The sequence below is a fragment of the Seriola lalandi genome, unplaced genomic scaffold (assembly GCF_002814215.2).
Source record: "Seriola lalandi dorsalis isolate HSWRI2012SDOR001 ecotype SW California unplaced genomic scaffold, Sedor1 jcf7180002054672, whole genome shotgun sequence".
In the NCBI taxonomy this organism is placed as follows: domain Eukaryota; kingdom Metazoa; phylum Chordata; class Actinopteri; order Carangiformes; family Carangidae; genus Seriola; species Seriola lalandi.
Window position 1 is genome coordinate 1,431,867 of NW_019525225.1, and position 14,186 is coordinate 1,446,052.

Here is a 14,186-nt window from a genome sequence, read left to right on the forward strand (position 1 = left end):
TACTGGTTTCACCATCTTATTGTCACGGACTCTCTTTTCTAATGGAGATCTGTGAAGGTGAAAGAAGATTCACTATTGGCGTTAAACTTACACATAAAGGTGCAAGTAAGCAATTATCTGTAATTACTTTAAAAGGCAAGTGAAATATGCAACCTGCGAATTTCATTTATTATAATTATATTCATTTATTATAACATGCAACGTCTCAACCTTGACAATATTATGTGAAATGCTTGAGTCGTGATATGATTGAGTTAAACATGGATTTTTTTGTTAGATTTAGTGATCAAATTTTGAAACCCTGGAGAAAATGTCCCTGTCATTGTAAAAACAAGGAAGTTGCCTGTGTAAACATGCTTTTATCTAAAATAAAAAATAGGCCACGCAATTTCACAATTAGCATTATGTTTCCAGTTCTTCTGTAAATTTGTAAAATTTGAGATGAAGCAACTCTGTTCCAGTTTGCTCCAGACAGAGGACAGCATTGATCAAGTTGCAGGCTGCCTGAACAAGGTTTTTACGTCAATATTTATTCAATATCTGTTTAAATTTCAGATAAAAAATTAACCTAATTATAGCATTACACTAGCCTAAGGAGAACATTAGCGTACTCTGATGCTGACATCACGTCTCTGATCTCTGAAATAAAACCAGCTGCAAAACGTTTACCACTGAAAAGTTAAATGAAGTTAAATGAAAGACATTTTTGGCGGGATCACAAATGTCTAACGGGTACCAAGTGGGACAGTTTAAATGTGGAGCAGAGTTAAGTGGGGCAACACAAACAAAAACAAAAAAGAGTGATAAGAATGTTTGATATAGACATGACCCCACATTTCCCTGGATAACACCAGCACAAGACCCAGCAGCAGACAGGACTTTGGCACTGTGTCAGTGAGGGCAGCACTTTTATATATTGCCCTGGTGATGGGATGCAGCCAGAGGCAGTAAAGTAACTCTTAATGCCAAGTGTTATTATGAGCTCTTCCTGACAACACACTGTTATGTAGTACTATAGATCCACCGTGGATCTTAAATCCAAAGCAAAGGATCACAACATCACTGTAAAAAAAAAAAAAGTAGCTTTCTAAAAATGTATCACTAAATTGTACTAAAGGTTACTGTGTCCTACAAAGTGGATCTCTTAGGAGTCCTTACAGCATTAGTCTGAAAATGCTGGCATTCTGTTACAGCCTATTTGCCAGGTTTGGCTGTTCAGACATGCTCCCAGACAAATCAAAATCTATCACTTAACAGCCTAAATAAATGGTGTTGAATTACGTACAAAATGTTTTGCTGGCACAGATAGTTAGCTAAAGGAACCCCTAGTAGGATAATCATGCTTGATCGAATACATTTATGGAACGCAGTTTATTGTCAATGGCTATTTGAATTTATAAAAAATGCATCTGATAGAAGCTGAAATCTTGCCAGAGGCTGAAAACCACCGAAAACGTTCCCATTTGTGGTGCAGTTGGAAAGTTTTTAGAGTTGCCTGTTGGAGGAGCTGTTGATGCCTGAATGAGAAAGGAGAAAAGCCAAAAGGATCTGGTGAGACATAAGTTTCTGTGTGATGTCCAGGACTGTGACTCCTGGACAGCACATGCACGCCTCTGACTTCATTTTATGCTTCAATGGTACTGTTGGTGACAATAAAACATGGCTAACTGTCATGGCGCACACATAAACATGATATCCCCTTGTCGACAATGACAGGAATATTCTGAGTAAGCACGGAAACTGGAGCAGATCGAATTGTTTTCAAGCCCTTATGAGGAACAGTTCATGTAATATGTGTACAACAAAACAGTGTTTGCATGCAAAGGACAAAAGTCTCCTGTTTGACGCATGAGCAAACTGTTTTTAAACTCCAGTAGCTGAAATCCATATAGACTTGGGATGTGGGGGGGGTTTGGCGCATCATAAAGAGTGCTATCAACAACAACGGTGGTTATGGAGCATATAAATCCATTGTATATAACCATATTTTAAAGCTTTGGTGTCTGACACCTCAAACAGAAGTAATGTGTAATTTAGCGTAGTGGACGTCTGAAGCATGTTTATGAGTACTTCTCATAAAATCAGGAAAAGGCATGAAGAATCAAGTTGATACAGCAATTTCCTTCAGCGTGTTTTTAAGCTGTTAAAGTAGGCGTGGTGTCTCCAGGACTGGAAACACCACAGCAGTCATTGGGGTTAACTTCAGTTAGTTCAGTCTGAGACACGTCAAGGAAATGATCGTTTATAGCGAATGGTTATACGGCTAGGTCTGGCAGAAAATGATTTGGACTTTGAAGGAACTCTCAAATAATACAAGGAACAATGAGGATTCTGCAGAGCGAGATAACTCCCTAATTAGCATCCATTATAATAAATCTTAGTCAAATCAGAAATATGAAATACCACATAAGAAGGAGGCTGGGTTTGCTGAGGGAGCTGCAACAGTAAATGGTGTTGGCAAGGGAGTATGAGAGGAGTAATAGTGAGAAGTGTCAGGAATATACTGTATGTTGAAACCATCCAGTATGATTGCACTCCCTGAACTTACACTATGCTGCATCAAATAAAACATGTATGTAAGCAAATGATTGCAAGTTGTAGTTCTGGATAATTCTTAAACAGTTCTCAGTATCAGAACTTTGGACCTGCGCTGCTAATCCCGATCAGACTTTTTTTAAAATATTTTTCTTGGCTTTGCAGTGAGACAAGAGGTCAAAGTGTTATGTGTTCACTTGTATTTGTTTCTAACTATTAACAGAGTGAGAAGCACAAAGCATGTATGTAATGTGTCACTGCTGTCAACGTGATTGCAGCATTTTAACTGAGGGTTTAGTGGTGTTATAAATTGTAAGATAACCCCTCTTCTTCAGGGCCTTTCGCTGATTTAAACAAGTTTAAAGTCCAAGCTCGCATAAGACATCCGACAGCTTTAGATAACTGAAGAAGTTAAAAAGGAAACCATCATTTTTAATTGTTTAAATGTCACATTGCTACAATGTAGATTCTTTGTTGCGCCTATAAAGAATCTCTCGCAGTATTCAGCCACTTCAGAGCTGAAATTTAGGAATGTCAAGGGTTAAAGGTGAGTTGTTAAGTTGAGCCCATGTTTGCAAGGATAATATACTTCACCTCTTGACACCCAATGACTGCTTGACACACAGGCTCAGTTCCCAGTGTGTGGATGAGGCTGCCTGTGTTCCTAGCTAATCATTTCTTTCTTAAGAAGCTATTCACAAAGAATGCTGGGAGCAAGTTTTACAAAAAAAAAAAAAAAAACTGAGATTAACTGTGTGATTGTTTAACATACACAGAGAGAGGTGAGGTTATGGGTTACTGTCAGTCACAAAGGCTCACAGTGAAAAAATACAGGATTTCTAAAGTTAGGAATGACATGCCCTTTACTCTTTTTTCCTCTATCAAACTGTTTTGTGAATATGGTTCCTCACTGTTGTAACAGCCAGGAACCTTTAACCAGAGGGGGCAGTTTAACTCTGCCTTTCATCCTGGTGTAAAGTTACTCTGTGAGCAACCCTGTGAAATTTACTGTGAAGTTAATCAGTAAAATGTTGGCTAAAGTTTGTCATAAAATTTCAAATATTTCATCTTTTTGTATTTGTTTTCCCCTGTTTGCTGCAACTTCAGCCATATTGTTATACTTGTACAATATAAGGCCATTTAGCAGGCGCTCCACCCTAAATCTTCATTGATAACAGGAGTTGCGCACATTTCTGTGTGCTCGAACTGACTGTCTGAAGACCACTGAATGAGTGACATTGGTGATTGGTGTCACATCAAACCAATGTGATTGCTTTCTGCTGGTTACTGTACATTCCAGAGCAGATTTCCTAACACTCACTCTCACTTACAAAGCACGACATGAATGGGCGCCCGGATACGACTCAGATCCCATTACATCATTTACCTTGCACGTATGTGTTCTCTTGTTTTCGGTGACTAATTCGAAACCCAGAGTGTACAAATGTCGTCCAGATCCTAATGTTCTCCTACCTGTAAGAACATCTCCTTCTGTTCTCCTTTTCCTTCTCGTCCATCAAGTCCAGATGTAACTGATCTGTTTTCACCCTGCCCCCTGGTTGGCTGATTTGACATTTCTGTTTCAACCCTCACCCTGTTTCTTCTGTTTTCCACATTTCTGAAAAAGCCCAGAGCTCCCAGGGCCTTTGTATGTGACTTTGTTGGTATCTTTTTTGATTTCTCCAAAGTTTTTCATATATTCTGTCAGATACCTGCGACTTTAGGGCTCAAACCTGAAATATACCCTGAAAGATTGGGAATTTAAAAGGACAGATCTTTTGCCCCGACCAGAGTCTCTCACAGCTGAAAAAACTGAAAGTTTATTGTTTTGCTTTGGTGCACCTGCAGCTTCATTCAGCCTGACATCTCATGCTGATCATTACACAAGCGCACACATTCCTCAAAACTAATCGTCAGGACACAAACCAGGCAGATCTTAGCTACATGTACTCTGCAAACACAATACAGCTCTGAGATACTAATCATTACGACAAATTTTGGGGAGTAGTGCAGCAGTTCTGATAACTCTGTTAGCATAACGTGACTGTCAGACTGTTGCTGAGCGGACGGTCACCACACAGTCACTCATTGACTCCAAACTGTGTTGAATAACACGAAGTGAGGATGAGAGAAGGTCACGGTGTTGAAGTGCATTTGAATAGTTGAATATTTAGCAGCATCTTTTACAGTTTGTGCCAAAAACTTACTTCTTGTTTTTCTTTTTTCTAATTGGCTTAATCTTGTTTACCTTTAACCCAGTGAACCAATCTCCATGGCGACTTTTGAACAAATCAATAAGGGAACAACTACAGAAACAATGAGAGAAAATGACACGAAAACACTAATAAAACCAAAATTATTTGGTTGACCTCACATGTGTATGCACTGCTATGCACATGCGCGAACACACTCAGTTACACATATACACACAGATTAAGTAACCAATAAAGGGCAGGGAGTGTGTCTCAGTGCAAAGGGGGGAAAGAGCTGAGCACAGTTATATGCCCACTCTTGATGCTGGAGGTTACTCGCACTGACACCCTTCAACCAAACATTGTTCCTACACAGCAAGGACTCAGCATTCTACCTCAGTGTTCAGTGAATGACCTGCTAATACCTCAAGAGGTTACATTGCACTTCTAATAATCCAAAGTGCAGAAAAGCCGTTGGAATTTGAGAGGCGATTACACACTTTGACACGCTGCAGCAACAAGACCACTTTTACTTCTTTTGGATTTTTTTGGGGGGGCTTTTTTAAAAGACCCTCTCCGGAGCACTCTGCCAGGATTTTATTTGAGCATAATGTCATTGTTGTTTTAATGAAGGTGCTGCACTTTGGGAGCTGCCATTCTCATTGGATTTTGTACATATTTTATGCAATGAGAGCAGAATAATTCAGCTGGTAAGTATATTGATCATTGACACCTTTAATTTCATACAGTAAGACAAACATAGTCAGTGGTTGGTCATCAACCGATGTTTTCGTCAATATTTCCACAGGTGCTAGAGCAACATATTCCTTTTTACACGTCTAAGTATTTTAAAGGAACCTACCAACATCAGGATCCAGAGCCATTAACATTAAGTCACCTTCTGTGCAAAACTATGGCGTTTGGTGACCTCCTAGAGCAGGTGGGCAGCACAGGACGCTTCCAGATCCTGCATGTGACCCTCCTATGCATACCTGTCCTGATGATGGCCAGTCATAACCTGCTGCAGAACTTTGTGGCTGCAGTGCCGTCTCACTACTGCAGCGCGCACACAAACCTCTCTCAGTCCCAGCTGAGCCCCGAGGAAACGCTGCTGATCACAGTGCCTGTGGACCAGGCAGGGAGGCCGGAGAGGTGCCAGCGTTACGTTGCTCCACAGTGGCACCTCCTGGTTAACAACGGGACCTCCGCTTCAGGGGAGCTGGGAGACACTCAGGATGGTTTGGATGTTGACCTGCAGGGGTGCACGGATGGATGGTCCTATAACATGACTGAGATGAGCTCAACGATCATATCTGAGGTACGGCTGCATTTTTCAGTCCTTTTTTTTTTTCTCTCTCTCATTCACAGGGCAAATACTTATAAGTTGTCTTGTCATGTTTTTTAATTTGAGCAAATCTTTTTGTCAGTGGCATTTGGTGTGTGACATGCGCTCTCTGAAACAAATGGGACAAACAATCTACATGGGCGGTGTGCTTGTGGGAGCTCTTGTCTTTGGAGGTCTGTCAGACAGGTAACATTTAACTTTAAACCCATCTTAACTCATCTTTAAATGAAAACTTGCCTCTTCTTTGTGTTGCGCTGTACAAATTTGTAACTTGTTTATATATATATGTTATTCAGCAAGTCCAATAACATGATATACAGCATTCTGGCCTCACTGACCTCAATCTTTGCAAACCTCCCTGGCTCCAAGATATGGTCGACGCATCCTCCTGCTCATCTCTAACCTGCTGATGGCAGTGGCAGGAACATGTGCTGCTTTCTCCAACTCCCTCCCCCTCTTCTGCTTGTTCCGGTTTGGTTGTGGCATGGCTCTTTCTGGCCTGGGACTCAACACCTTCTCGCTCAGTAAGTAAATTAACTGGATGCAGCATGAATGCTAAATGTGAAGTATTGTTCAGTAGAGCCAGATTTGATAATTGCACTTTGGTTATTTGGAGTTAAAAGGATGAAATCAACAGGCCTGACGCTCATCCCAATATATTGTGATGATAGTGAGGTATTTATCAAACGAAATATTATCAAATATGTGATTCTTTCATTTCAAGTTGTGGAGTGGATCCCCACGCGTGTGCGGACTGTGGTGGGGACAATAACCGGTTACTGTTACACGGTGGGACAGTTGATCCTGGCATTAATAGCCTACTTCATCCGGGACTGGAGGTGGTTAACCCTCGCTGTGTCATTGCCCTTCTACGTCTTCTTCCTCTTTTCATGGTGAGATGCCGAGTATTGACCTGCGAAGTCAGTGTTACAACTACAACTACCGGTTAATAAACACAAATCTCATACAGGTGGTTTCACGAATCTTCAAGATGGTTAGTCCTGAGTAATAAGTCTGAGCAAGCCATCAAGAACCTTAAAAGTGTGGCCAAATTTAACGGACGCCATGAAGAGGGGGAAAAAATTGACATTAAAGTAAGAGAACATGGTGTTTGTGTTTCTGTGTGTGTGTGTGTGTGTGTGTGTGTGTGTGTGTGTGTGGGTAATTGCACCATCTATCCGTGTTTAGAATACATTTGAATTGAGAGAACTGGTTCTTTATGCATAGATGCTGCAAGAGTCCATGAAGAAAGAGATGTCCTGTTCTCAAGGCTCCTACTCGGTCCTGGATCTGTTCCGCACACCCACAATGAGGACAATGACAGTCTGCCTCAGTGCTGTCTGGTATGTTTCCAGCTCATCATGTACAAAAACTCAACAACATGTTTTAAGCAACCATCTATGAAATTGCGATGATACCATGCATGTTCTTTTTGTGCTTAGGTTATCAACCAGCTTTGCCTACTATGGTCTTTCTATGGATCTGCAAAAGTTCGGGGTGGACATCTACTTAATCCAAGTGATCTTTGGAGCTGTTGACATCCCTGCTAAAGTTGTCGTAACTGTGTCTATGAGTTTTATCGGACGGCGTCCGTCACAGTGCGGTGCTCTCATTGCGGCTGGAGTCACTATTTTGATCAACGTGCTGGTACCTTATGGTATGTTTGAACACATGCACACATGTAACGGCTGGGTGTTGCACATTCAGTGTGTACATACCACACCATACACTACATACTCCACCTCTGTGCAGATAAACAGACTGTACGCACCTGCCTGGCTGTCTTGGGCAAAGGTTGCCTTGCTGCGTCCTTCAACTGCTGTTACCTTTACTCTGGAGAACTGTACCCAACCATCATTCGGTAAGCAAGTTTGTCGAGGAAATGTAGTTCACATGTTTATTCCTGCTTCTATTGAGTGAATCTGAACTAATTTCTGTTTATGAATGAGCCAGATGAGGGTTTCTCTGCTGGACATATATTAGCCTGATAAACACATAGAGCTGCGGGACAATAATACAGACGTCTGGAGCCTGGCTCGTCTGAATTATTCAGAATATTGAGTATGTCAACAATTGGACTGCAACTCCAGGAGAACTGCAGTTTATATTTTGACATACTTTGGTCTATTTTGTGTTGAGCAGAAATCACAGGTAGCAACTAATAAAATCCACCAGCACAGTAGTTGATTGCAAACTGCAGCAAAGACGGGCTGTGTGGTGTGTATGTCGTATACCACATACAGCCAGAGATAAAGATTAGCAGTGTCAAACAGGATCATCTTCTATCCCATATGACATGAGTGCTAAACAGTAACAGATCAGTGAAGGCTTCGTTACTTATGCTTGTTTATTAACAAGAATGTTCTTCATAGCCTGAGGACGTCATCGAAATAGAGGCTCAGTAAGGTATTAGAAACATCCGTGAGGTTCATGGTCACGGATTTACTCAGCGTCTACTATCAGCAACAGCTCATCATGGTCTGACAAACTGTGTTCTGTGAAATCCGTTTTGTGAATAACATCACAATTGCATTGTTGCATTGCTCACTTACTATGTGTTTGTTTAATTTGACTAAGTCTGACCATTATTTGCTCACTGACAAACAGAAGCGCTGCTGACCTCATGTCTTTGTTTATTATACCGTTCTCTGGAAACTCCAGAGCTGAGTTGTGACACCAAAAAGTAAACCATGTTCAACCATTCAAATGTTCACTTAAACAGTAACTTTAAACCCTCTGACCTTAATGTACTTGCTTTATGTATTGAATCCACTGAATAACCATCTCCCTCTGTTTTATGCTCCAGTCAGTGATTTAAATAGTTCTTCTGCCTCTTTGTGGCATGTAATCGTTGTACGTTTTCTCTCTCAGTCAGAATGGCATGGGCTGGGTGTCCATGATGGCTCGTATAGGAGCCATGGTGGCTCCTATGGTGCTCCTCACGGGGGACTACATACCTTGGCTACCAGGTTTAATCTACGGAGGAGCTCCGATCCTCAGTGGGGTGGCTGCAGTATTTCTTCCAGAAACACTTGGCTCACCCCTTCCTGACACAATACAAGATGTGGAGGAAAGGTAAGAGCCTGCTCCAGGAGACAACATGTGTTCCTCTTCTTGTATCTCTGCATGCCCCAAAATCAAAACATTCATTTTGGTAACAGTACACAGGAGGTCTCTAGGTCTGGCATATTTATGGCAGATTTATCCATATTTACCGTACATGTTCTATTTTCAACACAGGGGATCTGGGAAAAACTCCAAAACGTCACCAAAGGAAGCAATAATCTTGCAAGACACCCAGGCGAATCTCCTAAAGCAGGCTGCCTGAGGGCAGCTGTATTGTACTCCTGATGTTTTTGCTGCCATGTTAATGAAAGTAGAGTGGGTACTGCTTTTTCTCCAGCCTGTTTATTTGTTTGATTTCCATGAAGAGTATATTGTGTCTTATGACTGCTGCACAAATGTTGCTATGTTATTTTTGGAGAGGTCAATACAGTGAAATGAATAGCTGCAAACAATCAGACCTATGTTTATTTGTTATAAAGTAGCTTTTGGGACTTAAGTCTCACTCTGCGCCAATTGTGTTTATATTTTAAATATATGTGTAAAAAAAAAAAGAATGATTTCTATATATGATCCTTCCGCCGGTTAAAAACTATGCTTTTACTGGTGTTTTTATAACTTCTTATTCCTTTATATACAACTCTGCATTTGTAAACAAAAACATATTTTCATTAAAATCAACATCTCTTCATTAATGTCTTCTGTGTCTTTCTTCTCTTGTGGTCTGTTAAACCTGTACACAGCATGTTTTGGTATTATGGTCCCATTTGAATGGGCTGAGTCACTGTCAGGTAAATTAACTGAAACAGATGAGGAACCTGTTAGTCAGGGACAAGAAATAAAGGATTTCAATTTAAATGCAGAAAAAACAGCATCACCCAGTGGGAGACAGAAACACAACAGCTGAAAATAAATTTGGTAATTGGTCTGTCTCAGTCATTCACTGTTTGGGCCTGATCCTTTGCTTCTGAAATAAAGAAATAAATCAGTAAACCTACAGTATGTCATGTCATGTTTTTCCCCAGGAAAGCATACTTTTTAACCTGACCCTGAGTGTTGATTTATTAAACCTGAGTCTCACAGTCTAACCAATGTCTGCAGGACTTTTAATGGACAAACTAAATCATAGGTATTCATATACATACAGGTGAAAAATTAAAGGAAAAACCAACATGAAGTGTCTTAGTAAGGTGTTGGGCCTCCACATGCCACCAGAACAGCTTCATGCTCCTACAAGCCTCTGGAACTCTACTGGAGGGATGAACACCTTTCTTCTGACAGATATTCAATCATTTGATGTTCTGACGATGGAGGTGGAGAGCGCTGTCCAACACCTTTAAAATCCCCCATAGTTGTTTAACTGGGTTGAGATCTGGTGAAAGCAACAAGCCATAGCATAAAAATGACATTATCATTTTGATACTCATCAAACCATTCAGTGACCCCCTTGTGTCCTATGGATTGGGGCATCGTCGTCCTGCAAGAGACCACTCCCATCAGGATAGAAATGTGTCATTACAGGATAAATGGGATCATTCAGAACAGCTTTGTATTGAATTGTGGTGACCCTTCCCTCTAAAAAAAATCTGTGGACCCAAACCATGCCAGCAAAATGCCCCCCACATCATAATAGAGCCACCGGATCCCCCTCTGTTGGGGTCAAGCATTCAAGCCTGTACCACTCTCTTGGTGTACAAAGAAATTCGTGAAGGATGACTCATCTGGCCGTATCACTTTTCTTTTCCCACATCTCTGTAGATCAGGGCTGATGGTTTTTGCACCACTGAACTCTCAAATGTGCTTTCATCTTTGTAATGAGGGGTTTATACACTCCAGCCCCACTATGATTTCCCTCTCTATGCAGTTTTCAACAAACTGTTCTTGCTGAAAGTCTGATCACATCCTGCATTGACAATCTCGGTCACCTGAGGAAGATTTGCTTTTCTGTTTCTCTCCTTGCACATCGCACTAATGCTCAAGCATCACGGTCATCAAACGTGTTCAAACGACCGCAATATATATCCGACCCCATTTACTGATGTCTTTCCTGTAGTTCTAAATGCAGTTGTCACTTTAGTCACTGTTTTTATAGAAAGACTTTGTGACCGAAGTTCCTGCCAACCCATGACCTTACAGTGAAACCCTTTTCAAAGTCACTTAGAGAATCAACTGGGGCTGCTCAGCTCATTTTAATACCCGCCACAGAGCACGATCGGATGTTCACTGTTTAATTGTTCCATGCATTGCACCTGTGTATAGAAGCATCTGTGTTCATTGTGTAAATAAATGTGGGCAAAATTCATTGAATGGGATGGTTTCTCACTCCTGAAAGATATAGTGAAATATAATAAAAGGAGAGGTGAGGATAAGTTTGGATCCGAATTAGACTTTACTTTGAACATAATTCTTCCTGTGATAAGTGCGATGAGAAAATAATTTCACGAATTCAGTTGATTTTTATGTTCATGTTTTCATTTAGTGATGTTTGCCTTTCCCCATCATCTCCACCACAGAGAAATACCAATTTGAGCCAAAACATATTTGGACAAGTGAAAACTAAAATTGTGTTTGATGGATTTCCACTTGAAATACAGCATGAATAAACTATCAAAAATAACAGTTAATGTAATGTTTAATATGAAAACATTACATTTCTACTGCACTTATGAAGCGCACAAAAATAATGAACTGTCTTTTAAAACTGGAGGAATTTTGCCAGTATTAATGTCACATATTTGCTATGATGCATCAGAAGTAAATGTTCAGTCAGCCTTGTTCAGTTTCACTGCCATAAACACCACTGTCATATCTATATGGTGCATTTCTATTAAATGTGGAAATACAATTGGATACAAAGCAATCACACCTTGCAAAGGTTGAACACTTCTGGTTGTGATGGTTTAAGAATCTTGCTGCTGTGATACCATCTAGTGGTGTATTGATGCGAATGCATCAGCTAAACTAAACCATTGGAATATTTACACACAGCTAAAAGGGAAAAGCTATTCTTAAAGTTTTCAAAATCTGCTGGACAAAGCAGCTCTATCGAATCAGTTTGATTGATTAATTGACAATTTGCCATTCAAGATTTTTTTTTTTCAATATGCAGTGGGCAATTTTGAAATATTTATCAAATATGCTTTGGTTTTTAAGTGGTCATTTTAACATCCATCTGCATAATTGAAGTCATCTGAGGATGGATGATCATAAAGATGTAGATTCAATTCAGGAACACTTAATCAACTCAGATTTTTCCTCTTCATTTGAGGATAGCCTCGTGTGTTTTCCTTTTAAAACAGTTATATAATTTTACAGTGTTCAGCTCTCATGCAGGACGTGTGCTTTTATGTGTGTCTGGCATTTAAGTATGAGTTGTCACTCCTGAGAGTAGAACTACCATCTAAAATAGCTTTGTTATATTTTATAACCCCCAGATTACCATATTAAATAGATCCTATTTCACAATCAGATTTTATGTGTGTACTCCTGAGACACACTGTGTATTGTGTACATTGTGCCAGATGAGTCCAACCTTAAGCCCAGATAAATGATGAATCAAAATGCAGAGCACAGCTTTCTACAGAAATAACTACATCGTAAAATGATATGAATAAAGATTTATTTTCTCATATGAACAGGTGGATTCAGTTTTCATTTTATTTTACAATCTATGACAATCTCGCATTGTTTTTCTTTTTTTTTCTAGCATATTTCAGGAATGACATGGGGAAAGGTTCTTTTTTATTGCTGAATGTTAAATGAAATACACTTTCACTGACTGGAAAAGAATTGTCTGCTGCTTTTTTACCATGCACCCATCTAACCTTGACCACAAGGACATGCAGAGGAGAGGTGTTCAAACATTTCAAGCGAGGGTGGGGTCAGTTGGGGGTGGTGGAGGGGGTGAGGTGGAGTGGTGGGGTGTGTGTGTGTGTGTGTGTGTGTGTGTATGGGGGGGTCATAAAATTAAACAGAAGAGACTGGCAAGACGTGCCTGGTAGCATCTCAATTGGGTGAGAGGACTGGCAAAGTGAAGGGAGTATCACATTTAAACTAGAGGAGCACTGTCTTTTGCATTTTTCAGACATAAAAAATTAGACCCAGAGGTGAGAAATTCTGAAATATCTGCAAGTGAGGTGTGACCAAGGACCATTCTCTATAACAATACCACTGTGCATTTACCATATAAGAGATAGAATTGCAGATCAATCTTTTTAAGAGTTTTTTAACCAATAACCATGTGATAATTCAGCATTCAGTTGTTTTTTTTTTTTTAACGAAGAGTAGAAACATACCAACAGCGATGAAACATCATCAACTGTCCTCTCTCACTGAGTCACTTGTAATGGGTTTGACATTTCTTGAATTATCTTTTAAATATTTACTTTTCCTTCAGCGGAGGACAGAGGGCTTAAATGATTTAGTTTACTTTTAAAAGTATTATCATTTACGGACTAAATTTGAAATGACTAGATCTGTCAACAAGACAAAGCAGTACACAGTACTATTGGAGGAAACACTATTTGGATGCTATTTGACATTACTTGGGAGTATGCATGTAAAGTGGAGCGGTCTAAACCAAGTGATGAAATCATTCATGGACACAGTCATTCAATGGACATGAGTAAGTGAACAAGAAAGGCTGACAACTTGATAGATGGCTGCATAATGGCTTTAAAAATAACTCATGTAAATATGCATTTATATCACATTATTTCATTCTACACTATAGGCATCACATAGTTTTTTCACACACAACACACTACAGTCACCTCTTAGAAAATGATGTAATCAAACAGCAAAATAGAAAGTTTGCATATTTTTGCATTGTATGATCCTCCAAAGTTTCACAGCTATTTCATTTATATTGTCTAGTATGTTCTGTACTCTTCTCCACTGAGCTGCTTCCACTTGACTTTCCTTCTCTCTGTATGGGAGTGTTCAGGGAACTGGTAGACTGTATGTTAACATTTAGGCCCTCAACATATGAGAACCTTAGTCTTAGGTAGACCTTAAGTGGAGGAAGAGGGGGGGAAAACGGAGATTTAGGT

The 14,186-nt window shown here is 40.0% G+C and overlaps 1 protein-coding gene across 1 annotated transcript; it reads left to right on the forward strand.

The window, feature by feature from the left end:
• Positions 1-4,998: 4,998 nt before the first annotated feature.
• Positions 4,999-9,826, forward strand: slc22a6l (solute carrier family 22 member 6, like). The gene is made up of 11 exons (XM_023421608.2): positions 4,999-5,437; positions 5,536-6,045; positions 6,155-6,258; positions 6,442-6,596; positions 6,797-6,965; positions 7,043-7,166; positions 7,300-7,415; positions 7,515-7,729; positions 7,825-7,933; positions 8,944-9,147; positions 9,313-9,826. Exons 2-11 carry the CDS (start codon positions 5,641-5,643, stop codon positions 9,398-9,400), a joined length of 1,689 nt encoding a protein of 562 aa, XP_023277376.1. The 5' UTR covers positions 4,999-5,437; positions 5,536-5,640; the 3' UTR covers positions 9,401-9,826.
• Positions 9,827-14,186: the final 4,360 nt, after the last annotated feature.

Coding starts and splice junctions, on each gene's coding strand:
- slc22a6l (XM_023421608.2), top strand. CDS start 5,641: ATGGCGTTTGGTGACCTCCTAGAGCAGGTGGGCAGCACAGGACGCTTC. Junction 6,966..7,042: donor GTCTTCTTCCTCTTTTCATG/GTGAGATGCCGA, acceptor AATCTCATACAG/GTGGTTTCACGAATCTTCAA. Junction 7,934..8,943: donor CTGTACCCAACCATCATTCG/GTAAGCAAGTTT, acceptor TTTCTCTCTCAG/TCAGAATGGCATGGGCTGGG.